The sequence below is a fragment of the Gastrolobium bilobum genome, unplaced genomic scaffold (assembly GCF_033153095.1).
Source record: "Gastrolobium bilobum isolate Gb01-03AN ecotype WA unplaced genomic scaffold, APGP_CSIRO_Gbil_v1 utg12879, whole genome shotgun sequence".
NCBI classification, from domain to species: Eukaryota; Viridiplantae; Streptophyta; class Magnoliopsida; order Fabales; family Fabaceae; genus Gastrolobium; species Gastrolobium bilobum.
In genome coordinates this window covers 208,017-223,600 of record NW_026896657.1, presented here as the reverse complement: position 1 = coordinate 223,600, position 15,584 = coordinate 208,017, and the positions used below count along the sequence as shown (strand labels likewise).

General features: G+C 35.3%; 2 protein-coding genes across 2 annotated transcripts; one reads left to right on the top strand and one right to left on the bottom strand.

The window, feature by feature from the left end:
• Positions 1-6,084: 6,084 nt before the first annotated feature.
• Positions 6,085-8,463, bottom strand: LOC133301322 (protein FAR1-RELATED SEQUENCE 5-like). Its single transcript, XM_061500950.1, has 2 exons — positions 7,423-8,463; positions 6,085-7,320 (listed from the first exon to the last, which is right to left on the bottom strand). Exons 1-2 carry the CDS (start codon positions 8,461-8,463, stop codon positions 6,085-6,087), a joined length of 2,277 nt encoding a protein of 758 aa, XP_061356934.1.
• A 2,183-nt stretch (positions 8,464-10,646) lies between these two features.
• LOC133301326 (probable CoA ligase CCL7) lies at positions 10,647-15,312 on the top strand. Its single transcript, XM_061500955.1, has 6 exons — positions 10,647-11,702; positions 12,039-12,228; positions 13,611-13,756; positions 14,312-14,379; positions 14,662-14,764; positions 15,035-15,312. The coding sequence occupies exons 1-6, from the start codon at positions 10,692-10,694 to the stop codon at positions 15,146-15,148; spliced, it is 1,632 nt and encodes a 543-aa protein (XP_061356939.1). The 5' UTR covers positions 10,647-10,691; the 3' UTR covers positions 15,149-15,312.
• The last annotated feature ends 272 nt before the right edge of the window (positions 15,313-15,584 follow it).

The following is a 15,584-nucleotide window of genomic DNA, read 5'->3' as shown; positions in this document are numbered from 1 at the left end:
TAGTAGGACATGTAATTTTAGCTGTTTTTCATGTTCAATATATCATACTTGTTGATAGGCTTGGCAAAAATATCGGGTTGGCTCGTAACCCGGCTAAAATGAGTCGGGTTGGGTTAGGAAAAATGAGTTAGTAACTCGAGTCAGCCCGATACGTTTCAGCTCGAAAAAATCAAGCCAACCCACGGGTCAAACGGGTTAGCTTGCGAGTTATGTTTTTTTTTTTAATATAAAAGTATAAAAATTAATGAAGATAAAGTGAAAAGCTAAAATCTAAAATTTCAATTTCAAAGACCCAAACGAAAATACCCTGCAGCTGCCAATAAGTCCAAAACCGTGCATTAAGGACCTTTTTTATAGTATGTGTGACAGTGTGAATGTGGTGCCAACTGTCAATAAGTCCAAGTCCAAATGCAAAAGAAATATTCTATGGTTTATCTGTATAATGTCTTTGTATTGAATGAGTCAATAATTTAGGAAAAAAATTTAGAAGTTATAACATTAATGAATTTTTTTTTTCCATTTTTTCGAGCCAACTCTAACCCGACTTGGGTCGGGTTGGGTTGAGTTTTCTGACTCGTTTATTTTGCGAGTTAACCCTAACTCGACTCGTTTTTTTCGAGTTAAACGCGAATTGGGTCGGGTTGAACCGGGTTGGCCCGTTTTACCAACCCTACTTGTTGATAGGCTTTCTGTCAGAAGTATCATTACGTAAAGTTATGAATCGGTGAAATGCATGAATAAACATTACTTCATCCATGATTAACATTCAACAATAAAAATCTTGAAGTACACCATTTGCAAAATAAAACACAAAATAATTTTTTAGCAGTCATGCGCAAAATATATACATAAAAAAACATACAAATAACCAATATAATACTTCTATCATTTACTTTACAATGCCCTACGTATAATTTTCACTTTTAATTAACATTGTTGGTATGATTAACGGCCTTGACTACGACTGCATATCCATTGGACAGAACATTATCTTTGACAAATTGATAACAACATCAATACGACACTCGTCATCTTTTCGACATTGCCAAAGTAACTTGCAATCAGTCCGATCAGAATTCTGGTCAATTAAAGTAAGTGACGCCTGGTTTGGACTTAAAATCCCACAAACAAAATCAACAGCAATGAGCTACGACATACTTGAAATAATGGGTGCAGGAAATAATGGGTGCAGGGACTTTTATCAAGTATGCAAGAAGGGATGCTTGGAGTTCAGTACATATATGGTGTCATGTATTTATGGATGGATTTCACAAAGCAATGGAAACACAAGGAGCAGAGGAATATAGGGGCGATTTGACAGAGATAAATTTTAGATTCCCAAAAACTCATTGAGAATCCTAGTTATCCATGTTTGATACAAGGATTTTTAAAATTTTTATGAGAAAATGAGATTCATGATAATTAAATTTGTGAATAAGAATTCCATAAAATAACACCAGGTGAGTAGTATTCTTAGATTTTCGCTGGAAAAATTTTACATAATTTATAGGACATAAATACGTCGTCTTGGGTTGAAAAATTAAAAAATTATAATAGGAAAAACTATTATAACCCTGAAATAAATTATAATTACAAAATACCTTGATTTCTACCTCAAAACGATGTTGTTTTGAGCTCAATGTAGATAACTTATCTACATTGACTGCAGACAAAATGAACCCATATTTTTATTACTAAAATACTCTATCTTGTTAAAGCCCCAATCGTGATACTCTGCTTCACAAAATTGTGAGTTTCTCTCTCTTCCCTTTCACGACGCCTTTGTTGGGTTCCTCTTTGCTTCATGCCGTTTCACTCCAGTGACCCCAACGCTACGATCATTCGGTTATGATATTGAGAACAAAACTGGTTTGCGAATAGTCAAATTTGTTTGAGAAATTTGGGTTTGATCTCCAATGTTGTGTTTTGACCCTTTTGTAGCATATTAAATTTTTTTCAAAAATTCATCAAAGGTTAGTTTTGTAAAATTATCCCACATTTCGAGGAATCATTGACAATTAACCAAATATAGAATCGAGAAACTTGAGCCAATATTCATGGAAAAATTTTGACCTACCAAATAACTTTTTGATAACATTTTTAAAAAATTCATTTTTCCAACATATTCTTAAGAATCGTGATGGATAAGAACAAAAAAATTTCTGTTCAACTAAATACCATCGTAGTGTTGGAGTATGCAAGATCAACCGTTGCGGTCCAATTGAATTAAAATATAGAAAGAGTGAGGAAGCAAAATGAGTAGGTATCGGCCTATCTAGCCCAATGGCCTTAACAGTCATGGACCAAGGCCTACTTCAATGACAAGCCCAAAGTTGACGGAATATGCAACACGAGGTATTTCAGCTACTGAGACAAACCTATCTTGACAATGGCTAACGAATTAATGTGCTAAATTATGAAGGCAATGGCTGCAAATAAGCATAATTTGGCTGGCTACACATGGGTACTATAACCCCTATTCAGAAAATTAGGTTGGAGAAGGAAAAGAAGGAAAGTAACAAATGGACACTGCAGAATTGGTATGGTACTCATCCCAAATAATACTATCCCTAAGTAGTGGCTTGGTCTAACTTTTTTGAGTCATAATATTCAACGCAAGCTTTTGACTAAATCCTTTATAATCTTGTAGTTGCATTTATGGTCTTGAATTAATAATTTATACCAAAGTACTAATAAACTTCTGTTTTTTGATATTTAGTAATACAATTTGGCATGGACGTTTCGAAGTGCCTTTCCGGAGTTCTTAAAAAAAATTAAAAAAATTCTTTATAGTTCTTCAGTTTCACATGTGCATTTTAGAAGCTACCTGTCATCTCAAACTTAGAGGTGATTAGTTTATGCAAACTTGTACCAAAAATAAATTAAATAGAAAAAGGGTTATTATATAATTATGGGTAGGAACTAACTGGCCGAGTGATAAGTTGGTGTTTCCCTCAACTGGGTGCGAGGCTAACACGACACAATCTGTTAAAGACGTGTGATGTATTCAATTTTTCAATCAACGAATTTTTGAGCATATTGATATGGTGGGAAAAATATAAGTAGAATTATCAATATCATTGGTTCAATTGCTAAGAAATTTGTTTCCTTGAGATCTTGAGTTGAGTATAAATGAAAAAAATGATATTGAGAGAGTCATTTCTACAATAAATCCCACAATGCTTGTAATCGATGAATTCGTAGATGTAATATATATATATATATATATATATATATATATATATATATATATATATATATATATATGGGAGGGGTTATATTTACTACCTGTTAATCTTACTACCTTTACTACTGAATTATAACCATTAGATTAACTTTTAATCTAATGGCTCATATTTATTCCTTATAATCCTAATTTTTCCCTCAATCACTCACCTCCTTTCTCTTTCTCTAGGTCACACTCTCGTCTCTTTCTCAAAATTCCCTTTCTCACCGTAACAGAAGACCCTCACATCTTTTTCTATTCTGACTAAAACCAGCTTTCTCTTTCTGAATTTGGATTTGGATCCAAAACGACCAACCACGTCGTTGCAGCTCCTCCTCTTCGTCGCATTCAATTCCCTCGCAGCGTTTTCCATCGCCGACAATTCAAGTTCCCATGGCGACGGAGAAGTTAATGTCCGGCGGCGACCCCCGCTACTTCCAAATGAAATTGGAGCCGCCGTCTTCTCTGCAGTCTCCGGCGGCGGCTGAGATGTCGTCGGTCCCGTCAAAGCAGTTGGGTAAGCTCTTGATTTTAAGGGAGATGTAGATAAAATGTAGAGTTTCACTTGATGTGGATGCCATTTTCTTATCAATCTAAATGCAAAATGTTGGGTAATTTCTCTTCAGTTTTCTGATAAAGATGCACTAAAATGCCCAACTGAGTCCCTTCAATTACTTGTTTTGCAAATAATGGCATTGGTACTCTTGCTTTATTATCTAATCTGTATGCAAGTTCTGAACGATGGGATCATGCTAAAATATGACACATTATAAATTTTGACGTGCTAGGAGATCATTCCTTTGTTTGTAATTTGCCTCCATTCCTCCAATATGCATATGCTAAAATTATTCACATATGTACTTAATGTGTCAACTCAGACATTCCATTGAGGAGGTTTGTCTAAGATGGATACAGGGATGACACGAAGCCAATTTATATCTTTGAGGGACTAAATGGATGAGAAATAGGCTTCAGTGATTATCTCTCATCACATGGGAAGTGGTTGAAGACTAGTTTACATGTCATTATTAGTATTATACTTCTTGGTTTTGGAATGGAAAAATATTTTGTTTTTTTTAAGTTAGAAGTTACGGAGCTATTGATTTGACGAATTGCCTATTTGTCAGCAGGTTAATAAGAATGTGGAAATTCATGCTCATATGCCACCAAAAACAGTTCCAAGCTATCATGGAGAGTAAAACTCAGTCTGTTAAGATTAACACTGGTTTGCAAAGAGATGAAGGTTTGAAGGCTATCTTAGAACTTCAAAAGGAGCTTCTGAATTGGTGCAGTCAGTTCAACAATTGGGTTAAGACTAAAAATTTATGTCAAAAAATTGAATGAATGGCTCATCAGGTGCCTTCATAATGAACCAGAAGAAACAGCTGATGGTATTAAGACTTGGAATGGCTTTCAATATTTGTTGAAGACTTTTTGCCAGCCCCCCAAGTTGTGTGTTGCTACGTAATGGTGTTAAGACTACAAGCACAAGCACAAGATACAAAGCTTCAGGCACATTGCAGAGAACCCGGAAATCTGAGTCTCATTTGCAAAATTTTGCTGTTCCTAGGAAGGCTAGAAGCAAAAGGAAAAGGCTTTCAGCTCCTAGAACAAAAAGACCCTTTAAACATATGTCACGCCATTTAAACCCTCTAGGACCACTAAATTTCTGTCTATTTCTATCAATTTTGATTTTTTTTAGTCTCTAAATGTCCTATCATTGAATGGGCAATGTCATTGATGTACTAAGTGGCAACACATAATAGTATCATACATTTGTTTGACTTTATACAAATAGATCTATTTACATCTGCCCAAAAAACTGGTTTGAATAGCTTGTGAAAGAAATTAAAAATAACAACAAATTGATAACCTACACTGAAGTTATAATACCTAAATTTCGTTTCCCATAACCCAGTTGAACAATATCTCGTTCAATTATGAAGGCATGCAACCAGTTTTCAAGTTCTATCTGTATCGAACATTAAGAAGTCATCCCTCTAAATCAATATGATAGTTGTAACTATTGCAGATTTTTTTTTATCAGACTATTTTAAAGCAAGAGCATGCAAGAACCCTCTCTTCCACACAAAAAAAACCTGTTAAAAGGCCACTTACTTTCAAAACTAAAATAACTAAAACCACACAAATGAAAAACCGAATGTGTTTCTGTTGTTTGGAGAAAAGGCAAGGGACAACAAAAGAAGCCTAGAGATATGCTTATTGCACACTCATAGATCCAAAAATGAATATAAGATAAACATCAAAATTTAGAACTAAAACTTCATTTTTGCATCATTAGATTCACCATCAATGACAGTTGCATCTCTTTTTATTTAAAATCAAATCTGCATAACTATTTTTTTAATTCCATCATTCTGACATTCGGTTTGTGCTTTCCATAATCCCCTTGATGACATAAAGTGATTTCCATAAAGCCTCTTGATGACATAAAGTGTCACTTAATCATCTGTTGTGCTTTCCATAATCCCCTTGATGACATAAAGTGATTTCTTGCACTTATCCAACAAACTCAAAGTTAAATCTTCCTGCAAACACATAGGAATATTGTAAATTCTACCTACAAAAAATTATTCTATTATATAGCTATATATCAATTATCTGACAGTATCATCTTTGGCAATTTCAGAAATAAAAATCTGTAATAAAAAGACTCAATATATACAAGAAACATCATGAAGTATCCATCAATTTTGCATATACAACATCCATGAATTTTTAAACTCATTTTTAAGGGAAGACCAAACTGACCATATCTTCAAAAGATTCCTCCTTAGGCGGGACCATTTTTTATATTTAATTAATAACAATAGAGCATAAGATCAAGCAGCATACCTTTATAGATTTATATCTTTGCATGTGCGCTTATTGTGTCCTCGTTTTTTACAAATTCCACATATATTAGTATGTTTTGATGCTTCTTCAATCCCGCTACGAATCCTGCGTCCCTGTGAAGTATATTGAGAGTCCTTTTTTCGCCCTTTTGTTTGAGAAATGTAGGGATCCTTCAAGTTCCTCATAGAAGACTCTTCTGAATGATGACCCAAGTATTGTAAGTCAGAATCGCTAAGACTAGTAGTCTCCTCAGAAGTCACAAACTTTTCTGCAGCTAGAGAGAGAGAATCAATACCATCACAAATGAATCTAAAAGCTTCGCTCGATGCATATGCAAGCTCATCAAGTCTGGAATATCTAGAGCGTAGGTGAAAGCTACGAAGAAGTCTATCTCCATCAGTTGTATAACTGTTGCTGTCTATACTTAGTATGTCATTTCCTTCCTTGCGCCAACGGCGCAAGATGAAGTGTTCAGGGATCTGCTCGATATTTTCTATCAAAAAAATAGCAAGAACATGTCGACATAAGATTCCCATGAACTCAAAATAAAGGCAAGAACACCTAGCCTCTTTTTTTTCCAATTTTATATCAACTGTTGCATAATCTTTGTTGTCCTTCTTATTAAAAACATGGTAGGTAACCCACTCAATGTCATTTCCAAGTTTCTCCTTAGATAATCGTAAACTAAGAGAAAGCTCTTCACCGAACTTTAAAAAAATTGCACGGGTATACACTTTAGCTGCATGCTCCTCTAATGGCATATTAAATGTCAAAAGCCTTTCTTTGTGCTTAGATTCAAAGTCTTCTTTTTTGGATGACTCGTACCGAGTATCTACTGCTAGGTTATATTTCTCCACAAATTCCTTCAATGTTGTGCCAGATGTAACAAAACCATCAAAGAATGAATTTATACTCTCACTGCGCTGAGTAGTGTTCATGCCAGCAAAAAAAATGGATCTGTTGAAGATTGGTACCCATGACGATCTAATTGAGTAGAGTCCATGCAACCATTCATTTCCATGAAGACTATACTGAATAAGAAGATGTTGCCATCTTTCTTTAAACTCTTCAGCACTCTTGGAGCTCCATATACACTCGTTCAAATTCTTCTTAAATGATGCATGCTCATGGTAAACATGGGATAGCTTCTCAGGAAATTTTTTCATGATGTGCCACAAACAAAATCGATGCTTGGTGTTTGGGAAAACTTTGGCAACTGCATTGCTAATTGCCATGTCCTGGAAATTCAGAGGTATTAGTAGGTATGCAAGTAGTAATAAACCATCACATTTAAGATGATATATAAAATATTGATATAAAGTTCATCAAATTGATCATACCTGATCAGTAATTATGGCAACTGGATGTTTCCCATTCATTGCTCGTAGCCATTCCTCGAATAGCCATATAAAAGTATCCTCAGTTTCATCTTGTAATAAAGCACATCCGAGCAAGAGCGATTGCATATGATTATTTACACCAACAAAGGGTCCAAATGGCATGTAATACTTATTAGTCCTGTATGTCGTGTCAAACGTTATCACATCACCAAAAAGCTTATAGGCATGTCTGGATCTTGCATCAATCCAAAAAAAGCTTACCATTCGATCATCATCATCACACTTGATGGAATAAAAAAAATCCAGATTTAATGCTTGTTGTTTAATACAATAATGTAGCACAGCTTGTGCATCCCCAGCATCATATATCTTTCTTCTCACATTTTTCATATGATTATAACAATCTCGACTGTCAAACCCCAGATCATGGCTTTTGAATATGGTGGCTACCTTTCCAGTTGGCAAACTCGAGTTGTTGAATTTTTCTACCAAACATTTTGCAGCATCAGGCATTTTTCTGTGTGTTCTCAGATATGTAACACTTTTCGGAGTAACCATCTCATGATTATGGTTGTCGATGAAATGTGTAATTCTCCACATATTTGTTTTTTTATTCCTAGAAGCCTTGACACAAGCTTCACATCCTATACGTGACGATGATGTTCTCCTTGACTTGGCCTCACACAATTTACCCACATTTTCTTCCTTTTTAGTTTGTGGATGACCTTCTCTAATGCATGTTAGCTTCACGTAGTCCTCCCTGGATGTTCGTCTCCGGATCCCGAATCCTCTTATCCTACCAAATGCTGTATATAAGTTTACTATATCCTTCCATTCGGGAAATTCCATTCCCACCTCAATGGAAACTTTAGCATTCTTTGTCGGTGATAATGGAATGGCAATTGACATATTGTTAGGCAAGTCATTTGATATGTCATCTTCCATTTCATCAGGTATTTCATTTCCTACTCCGACGTATTCCATTTCATTTGACACGCAATCATGACTGAAGTCAATATAATTAATTGGATCATCTTCCATATTGACCTTCATTGAAATAAACAAGTGACAATTATATAGTCAAATTCTATGAGATATAACTAAAAAACACAGTACAAATGGAATATTGCTTTCATATCATTTGGTACAATGGGTTAACTAGAGGGCTACGTTAACTAATTTACTTACTAATTTCAAAAGCAAGTATCATTTTAACTAGAAGGGTCTCCCTTTCTCATTCAATCCTCATCGAACACTTTCAATTTCAAAGTGTTGAAATAATTAATGCTCGGTTCTCGTGCATATGCAATTTTTCCTGCAACTCCAATCTTGAAGAACAAAAGTCGATAATAATTAATTCAATAGTGATTTTAACCTTGTGGTGTAATACTTGTCTATTACACCTTTAACATTTGGGCTCGTATTCCCTGAATTTACATTGGAATAAGACAAATTATGATACTTACTGTAGCCAAAAGTATTTTAAGTTCAAAGTATTTTTTTAAGTTTCTTATAGTTCATGAATCAGTGACTCTTTGACAATTCAATTTGATATTGCCACACCAACACCAATTTACTATTTATCTTAGAATAATGTTCGAAGTTCTTAGAAGAAGCTAAAATATTTACCAGGGGCATGATGCTTGCCGGCATGCATTCCGGTGAAAAAGAGTTTTCCGCCTGAGTTTGTTGCTCCTCGCTGTCGTTCATGGAGAGCGATGAATGGTGACAAAAGAAATTTAAAAAAAACAAAAGAAAGAAAAGCAACGATGAATAGAGGAATTTGGAGAGAGCAGGGAGTGTCTGTGCAGTTCCCAGACGTATAGAGAGAGAAAGGAGGTGAGTGATTGAGGGAAAAATTAGGATTATAAGGGATAAATATGAGCCATTAGATTAAAAGTTAATCTAATGGTTATAATTCAGTAGTAAAGGTAGTAAGATTAACAGGTAGTAAATATAACCCCTCCCTTTAATTTTTAGAATAAAAAATTTTGTTTAAAAATGATTGTTTTGTAAAATAATTCTCAAAACAGTAACTGTTTTTAAAAAAATTTAACTAAAAAAAGGAGAACAAGTTAGAGATGTTCTGGAAAATTGATTTTTGATTTTATTGTTTTTGTAGTGATAATTTTATAATTATGAGGATTCATTAAAATAATACTTTCATAATTAATCCAACTTCTTTTTAATTTCAAATCATTTTATGATGGCAATTTTTTAATTATAAAAGTTCATTAATGACATTCTTATAAATAAATACAATTTCTTTATAATTTTAAATCCAATCATATTTAAATAAGTTTTATTGTTCTTTTACTCTTAAAATCAAAATATCTTTTTAAAAAAATTAAATTAAATTCAAACAAACGTTTTATATTACCTGAGTCAATACATAGGTTTCCATCTTTTAATTATTACATAACACCCACCTAATAATGATGTGTAAAGCATATTAAAAACAAAAAGAAAAACAACAAATAATCCAAAGACAGAAAGTTCACTAATTCGAGATATCCTTGTTCGGTTGTTCCCACCGAGAAACGTTGCCATCCATTCTTTCCTTCAAATAATAATAGACAGACAAAAATTCAACACGTCACTTTTGTCCTTATCAACCTGATAAACCCAAAGACTTGTTAAAACAACGAAAATTAAGCACAATGTCATTCAACTAAAAAAGGAAAGAAAAAACGAAAAAAAAAACAACTTTGATTTGTGGGTACAGTGACCAAAATGACATACTTTGATAAAAAAAATTACCAAAATGTCACACGAACGGTAAAATTTTTTAAATTGACACGCGGCATAATTCGCTACACAGTGTAGCGAATTATGCATGCAAGTAATTCGTTACACAGTGTAGCGAAATATTCCACGTCAGAATGTACAGAACCAAAAAGTGCCATGTGTCAAAATTGTTGAAATTCGCTACATAGGGTAGCGAATTTCAACAATTTTGACACATGGCACTTTTTGGTTCTGACGTGGCATATTTCGCTACACTGTGTAGCGAATTACTTGCATATATAATTTACTACAATATGTAACAAATTATGCCGCGTGTCAGTTTAAAAAATTTCACTGCTCCCGTGACATTCTGATATTTTTTTTTTTTTGCCAAAGGTAGCAAAATGCTAACTGTCCCTGATTTGTGTGACTCCTCGTGTCTCATTTACAGAACAAAACATTAAAGAGAGAGAGAGAGAGAAAGTGGCACTAGCACCATACATTGAAAGCTTTGTTTTTTTTCTCTCTCTTGTAACGTTGCAATGCAGAGATCTGGGTATGGTTCTGATGGAATATACAGGTCTCCGAGACCTTCTCTCGTGTTACCTAAGGACCCTAACCTCTCTTTCGTTTCAAACCTTTTCACAAACGTTTCTTCCTTTCCCACCAAACCCGCTCTCATCGATGCTGATTCCTCCGAAACTCTAAACTTCGCAGAGTTAAAGTCCTTGGTCGTGAAAATCTCACACGGTCTTCTCCGCCTTGGCATAAACAAAAACGACGTCGTTCTCTTCCTCGCACCAAACAGCATCCACTACCCTGTTTGCTTCCTCGCCGTCGTTTCCCTCGGCGCCATCGTCTCCACCGTCAACCCAACCTACACCGCCGCCGAAGTTTCAAAGCAAGTGAAGGATTCCAATCCCAAGCTTGTAATCACCGTCGCTGAATTATGGGAAAAAGTCAAAGACTTCAACCTCCCCAGTGTCTTTCTGGATTCCCTCGCGACATCATCATCATCATCGGATCATCCCGAGGTCACGAGTTTCAAGGCGTTGGTTGAACTCGGTGGGTCCCAGACAGAGTTTCCGACCAACAACGTTAAACAGAGCGACACGGCGGCGCTTTTGTACTCGTCGGGGACGACGGGTATGAGCAAGGGTGTGGTTCTGACGCATGGGAATTTCATTGCTGCTTCTGCCATGATTACGATGGACGATGATTTGGATGGAGAGATGCACAATGTTTTCCTCTGTGTTCTGCCTATGTTTCATGTCTTCGGGCTTGCGGTTATTACCTGCGCTCAGCTTCAGAGAGGGAGTGCTGTGGTGTCTCTGAAGAGGTTCGAGTTCGAAGTTGTTTTGAAGACTATTGAGAAGTATAGAGTTACGCATTTATGGGTTGTGCCTCCCATTATGCTTGCTTTTGCGAAACATAGTTTGGTTGACAAATATGATCTTTCCTCGTTGAAGCAAATTGGTTCTGGTGCTGCACCTCTTGGCAAAGATTTGATGGTTGAGTGTGCCAAACGTTTCCCTCGTGTCAACATTTCTCAGGTAATTGTGCATGTTTGGTTTTGATTAAAAAAAAAAAAAACTTTTTTTTACCCTGTAGGTTCTCTTAATAAGATTTTGATTATAAACTGATTGATTCCACTTTTAAGACGGTGAATTGGAGCAGTGATAAAATTGTTTCTTCGTGATTGAAAGGTTATGGGTTCAAATCTAGAATATAGTCTCTTGCAATTATGCAAAAGTAAGGCCGGGTAGAAGGATTTTCTACGCCCCACACTCGCTAGTCGGATTTAACTTGGAGTGGTTGGTTTTTTTCAATACAAAATAAAGGCAATAACATATGTTTTGTGTGGTATTTCTTGTACTTTGTGGTTTCAGGGCTACGGTATGACTGAAACTTCTGGGGTTGTTTCTAAGGAGCATTCAAGGATAGGGAATCGGCATTCTGGTTCAACAGGAGTGCTTGTTGCAGGAGTGGAAGCTCAAATAGTCAGTGTGGATACACTGAAACCCCTCCCTCCTGGACAGCTGGGGGAGATTTGGGTACGGGGTCCTAATATGATGAAAGGTAGGGTGCAATGTAGCATCTATGTGTAAAATTCCTACCTTAAGTTTGATGTCACAAAATATTGGCTTGTAGGGATAAATTAGAAAGCAGGACATATTACAACTAATACGATAGGCTTAGTGATGGATGACCTTAAACATGTTTGTCCTATATATACACTCGAGTCCATTGCCTGCAGACTACCATCATGTTATAGTGTTCTTGTTATGCTACTTGAAATATAGAAGAAAGGGACCTGCGGTTATTGGGAGATGCATCATAAACTGGCCGATGTCCCTCTCTCTAACCTTTGTATTCAAGAATTCATGAGTATATTTGTTACTTACTTCTCTGCCGATGCAACAACTCCTCCTAGAGTTAATAATTGAGTTGTAGCACCATTCTCCCAAAATTTATTTCCCACTTCATGCATGAAAAACACTTTTTTTGCTGTTATATTTCATCTGATCACTAATTTATGTAAGACATTCTAAACTGTGGTGGACTGGAGAGCATCATTCTCGTATGGTATGGGTCTTGAAGTTTTTATCTGACTTTACAATTGGGATTGTAATTCAGACTCTTATTGTTTCTCTCAATGTTTTTCACTGGGATGTGGATGAGCAACATGCTTTATGCTAGATATTAGGTCATTCATTCTATGGACAATGGCATGTTTTGTGTTAAATTACAAGTTTGACCAGTTTCATGCAATGTTGATAACGGAAACTATCCCCGTTTGACTGGAAAGTTAGGAATTTTATTGGCAAAATCAATTAAGCAAACAGAGAATTGGACAATAGCTCTGCTTATTACTTTGGCTTTTTCCTTCACTTTCCTGGTGAGTAAAGATGCAGGGAGGGATTGAATGGCTAAGCTTAAGCCTTGCTCTTCCATTTTCTTGCCTTCAAAAAAGTGTAATGGATCTGCTGATACATGTGGTTAATATTCAGAAAAAGAATAGTTCATTAATTCAATAAATTTTTTCTCAAGTATTTGGTTCTTGCCAGCGTAGAGCTAAATCAGCTAGTAACATATAGAGCATCAGAAATATCTCAAGTATTTGTAATTTTCTCTTGAACACCACTCGTGGTTTTAGCAGACAATTATATATAAAATAATTCAAAATTTGTTACCAGTAAATCTTCCGTTTGAGGAAGATAAAGCCTAGCTAATACTGATAGGAGATTTCCACTGTGATGTGAAGAAGTGCAGGCCAATGGGTTTAGCATACATGCTGATGTTTCTTACACTGTGCATTCGTTTTAAGTATTTGACTTTGCCTGGAACTTGTTCAAGGTTCCTTTCTTTTCTTTACTTCATATGCAGTTTGGCATCAATTTGTATTCCGTAGGTTCTGTTCCTAGAAGCAATTTTAGTACAAATATTACAAAAATTTTCAGGTTATCACAACAATCAAGACGCCACAAGATTGACCATAGATAAAAAGGGGTGGGTTCATACTGGAGATCTTGGATATTTTGATGAGGACGGACAACTTTTTGTTGTTGATCGTATCAAAGAACTGATCAAGTATAAAGGTTTTCAGGTATGTTATCCAAATTCCATGTCAATGATGAATGTAAATTTTGTCTGGCATTCTATACATACATGATACATGCATGGTCACATATATGAAATCTCAACCAAAATCCCTGTCAGGTTTAGTTCAGTAATAGAAAGATATTTGGTGTTGTGGTGCATTTAACATATGATAAACTCCATATTGTATTGTATCAGAAAGTAGTGTAGTAACTTCAGTGCATATATGTGTATGCTGCTCTCTGTGGTTAATTATTTGCTTATACGATTATGGTTGTAACGACCCGAAATTTATTGAAAAAAATAAAAAAACATGGAGTCACCACCAATTTTATTTTATTTGAAAAAATTGGAAAAACTTTGATTTTGCAAACTGGTCTTTAAAATTTCAAATCAAAGTTCGGGAATCTAATTATGCACAGGGAATGGTGGAATTTGTTTTCTTTTTATTTGTAAAAATAATTTCGGGTCATTACAACGGTTATACTTGACAATGAATATGTATAATCAGGGGTTGTCATCTAACTGAATTATTTTCTAATTGCCCCATCATTCTAACTAGGTTGCACCAGCAGAACTTGAAGGGCTTCTTGTTTCGCACCCGGAAGTACTTGATGCTGTTGTAATCCCGTAAGTTTCACATACATGAATTTGGTTCCATTTAAAGTGAGAGGTGCCCTTTAGAGGATAAAGTACAGAGTTATAACTGATGGTCAGAAAATCAACAATGATAAAATGGATGACATATAAATCAAAACTACAAAGTTGTCAAAATCTACTCTAAACTGCACCCCTCACTTTATAGGAATCAAATCCCACATACATGATCTTTATTTATTTCTACCTACAGAAGAAATATATCTTATGTTATCAGTAATTATAATTCATAGTTGAGTTGCTCCCATTTTGTAGGTATCCGGACGCCGAAGCTGGCGAGGTTCCAGCTGCCTATGTTGTTCGTTCACCCAATAGTTCACTGACTGAGGAAGATGTTCAAAAGTTTATTGCTAATCAGGTAACAGAAAGATAAAGAGAAAGCTTGGTCTCTGACATGCATTCATGAATTGCTTCTCTTTATGCATTGGACACACTTTGTCCTGATAGTATTATTAGTGTAATACTGGATTTGAATCTTGTTTGCATGTTCAACACTTTATTGCTTGAATGCAGCATTTGTTCTGTATACCCGTTTCCATTGCTAGTCAATTGATCACATGTGAACGATTTGATTTATCTTTTGCATTTTTTTTTTCTTTTGTCACTCATTTTTTGTATGTATTTGCAGGTAGCACCTTTCAAAAGATTGCGAAGGGTGACATTCATCAACTCAGTTCCTAAGACAGCTTCAGGAAAAATTCTCCGAAGAGAGCTTATTGACAAAGCAAGATCCAAAATATGAGATCATAAATTTTTTTTTTTAGAACCGTTTTTCAGGGGTCAAATTCTGTGATAGAATGTAAATTCGAAGTGAAATCTCACAGGGTATGATGTATTGGTACTCTTAAATGGTTGCTGTGGATTGGATATGTATCTGTGATTGGTATTTATTGGGTCCACATTGATACGTAGCCAATACTCACTTCATGAGTGAATACTCAATATTAATAAAATATGAGTCAATTCATGTAAAACAATTAGTTTAATTCGTAAGTTGTTTGATTTGTCACTAAATTATCTAATGTTATCTTTATCTTAATTTTTAGAAATTGCCATACTGTATCTAGAGATGTTCATGGGTCGAATCGAACCGATTTTTTTGAAAAATCGAATCGAATTGGATTAAATGGTTCGGTTCGATTCAAAACTGGTTCGGTTTGAAAGTAGTTCGGTTCGGA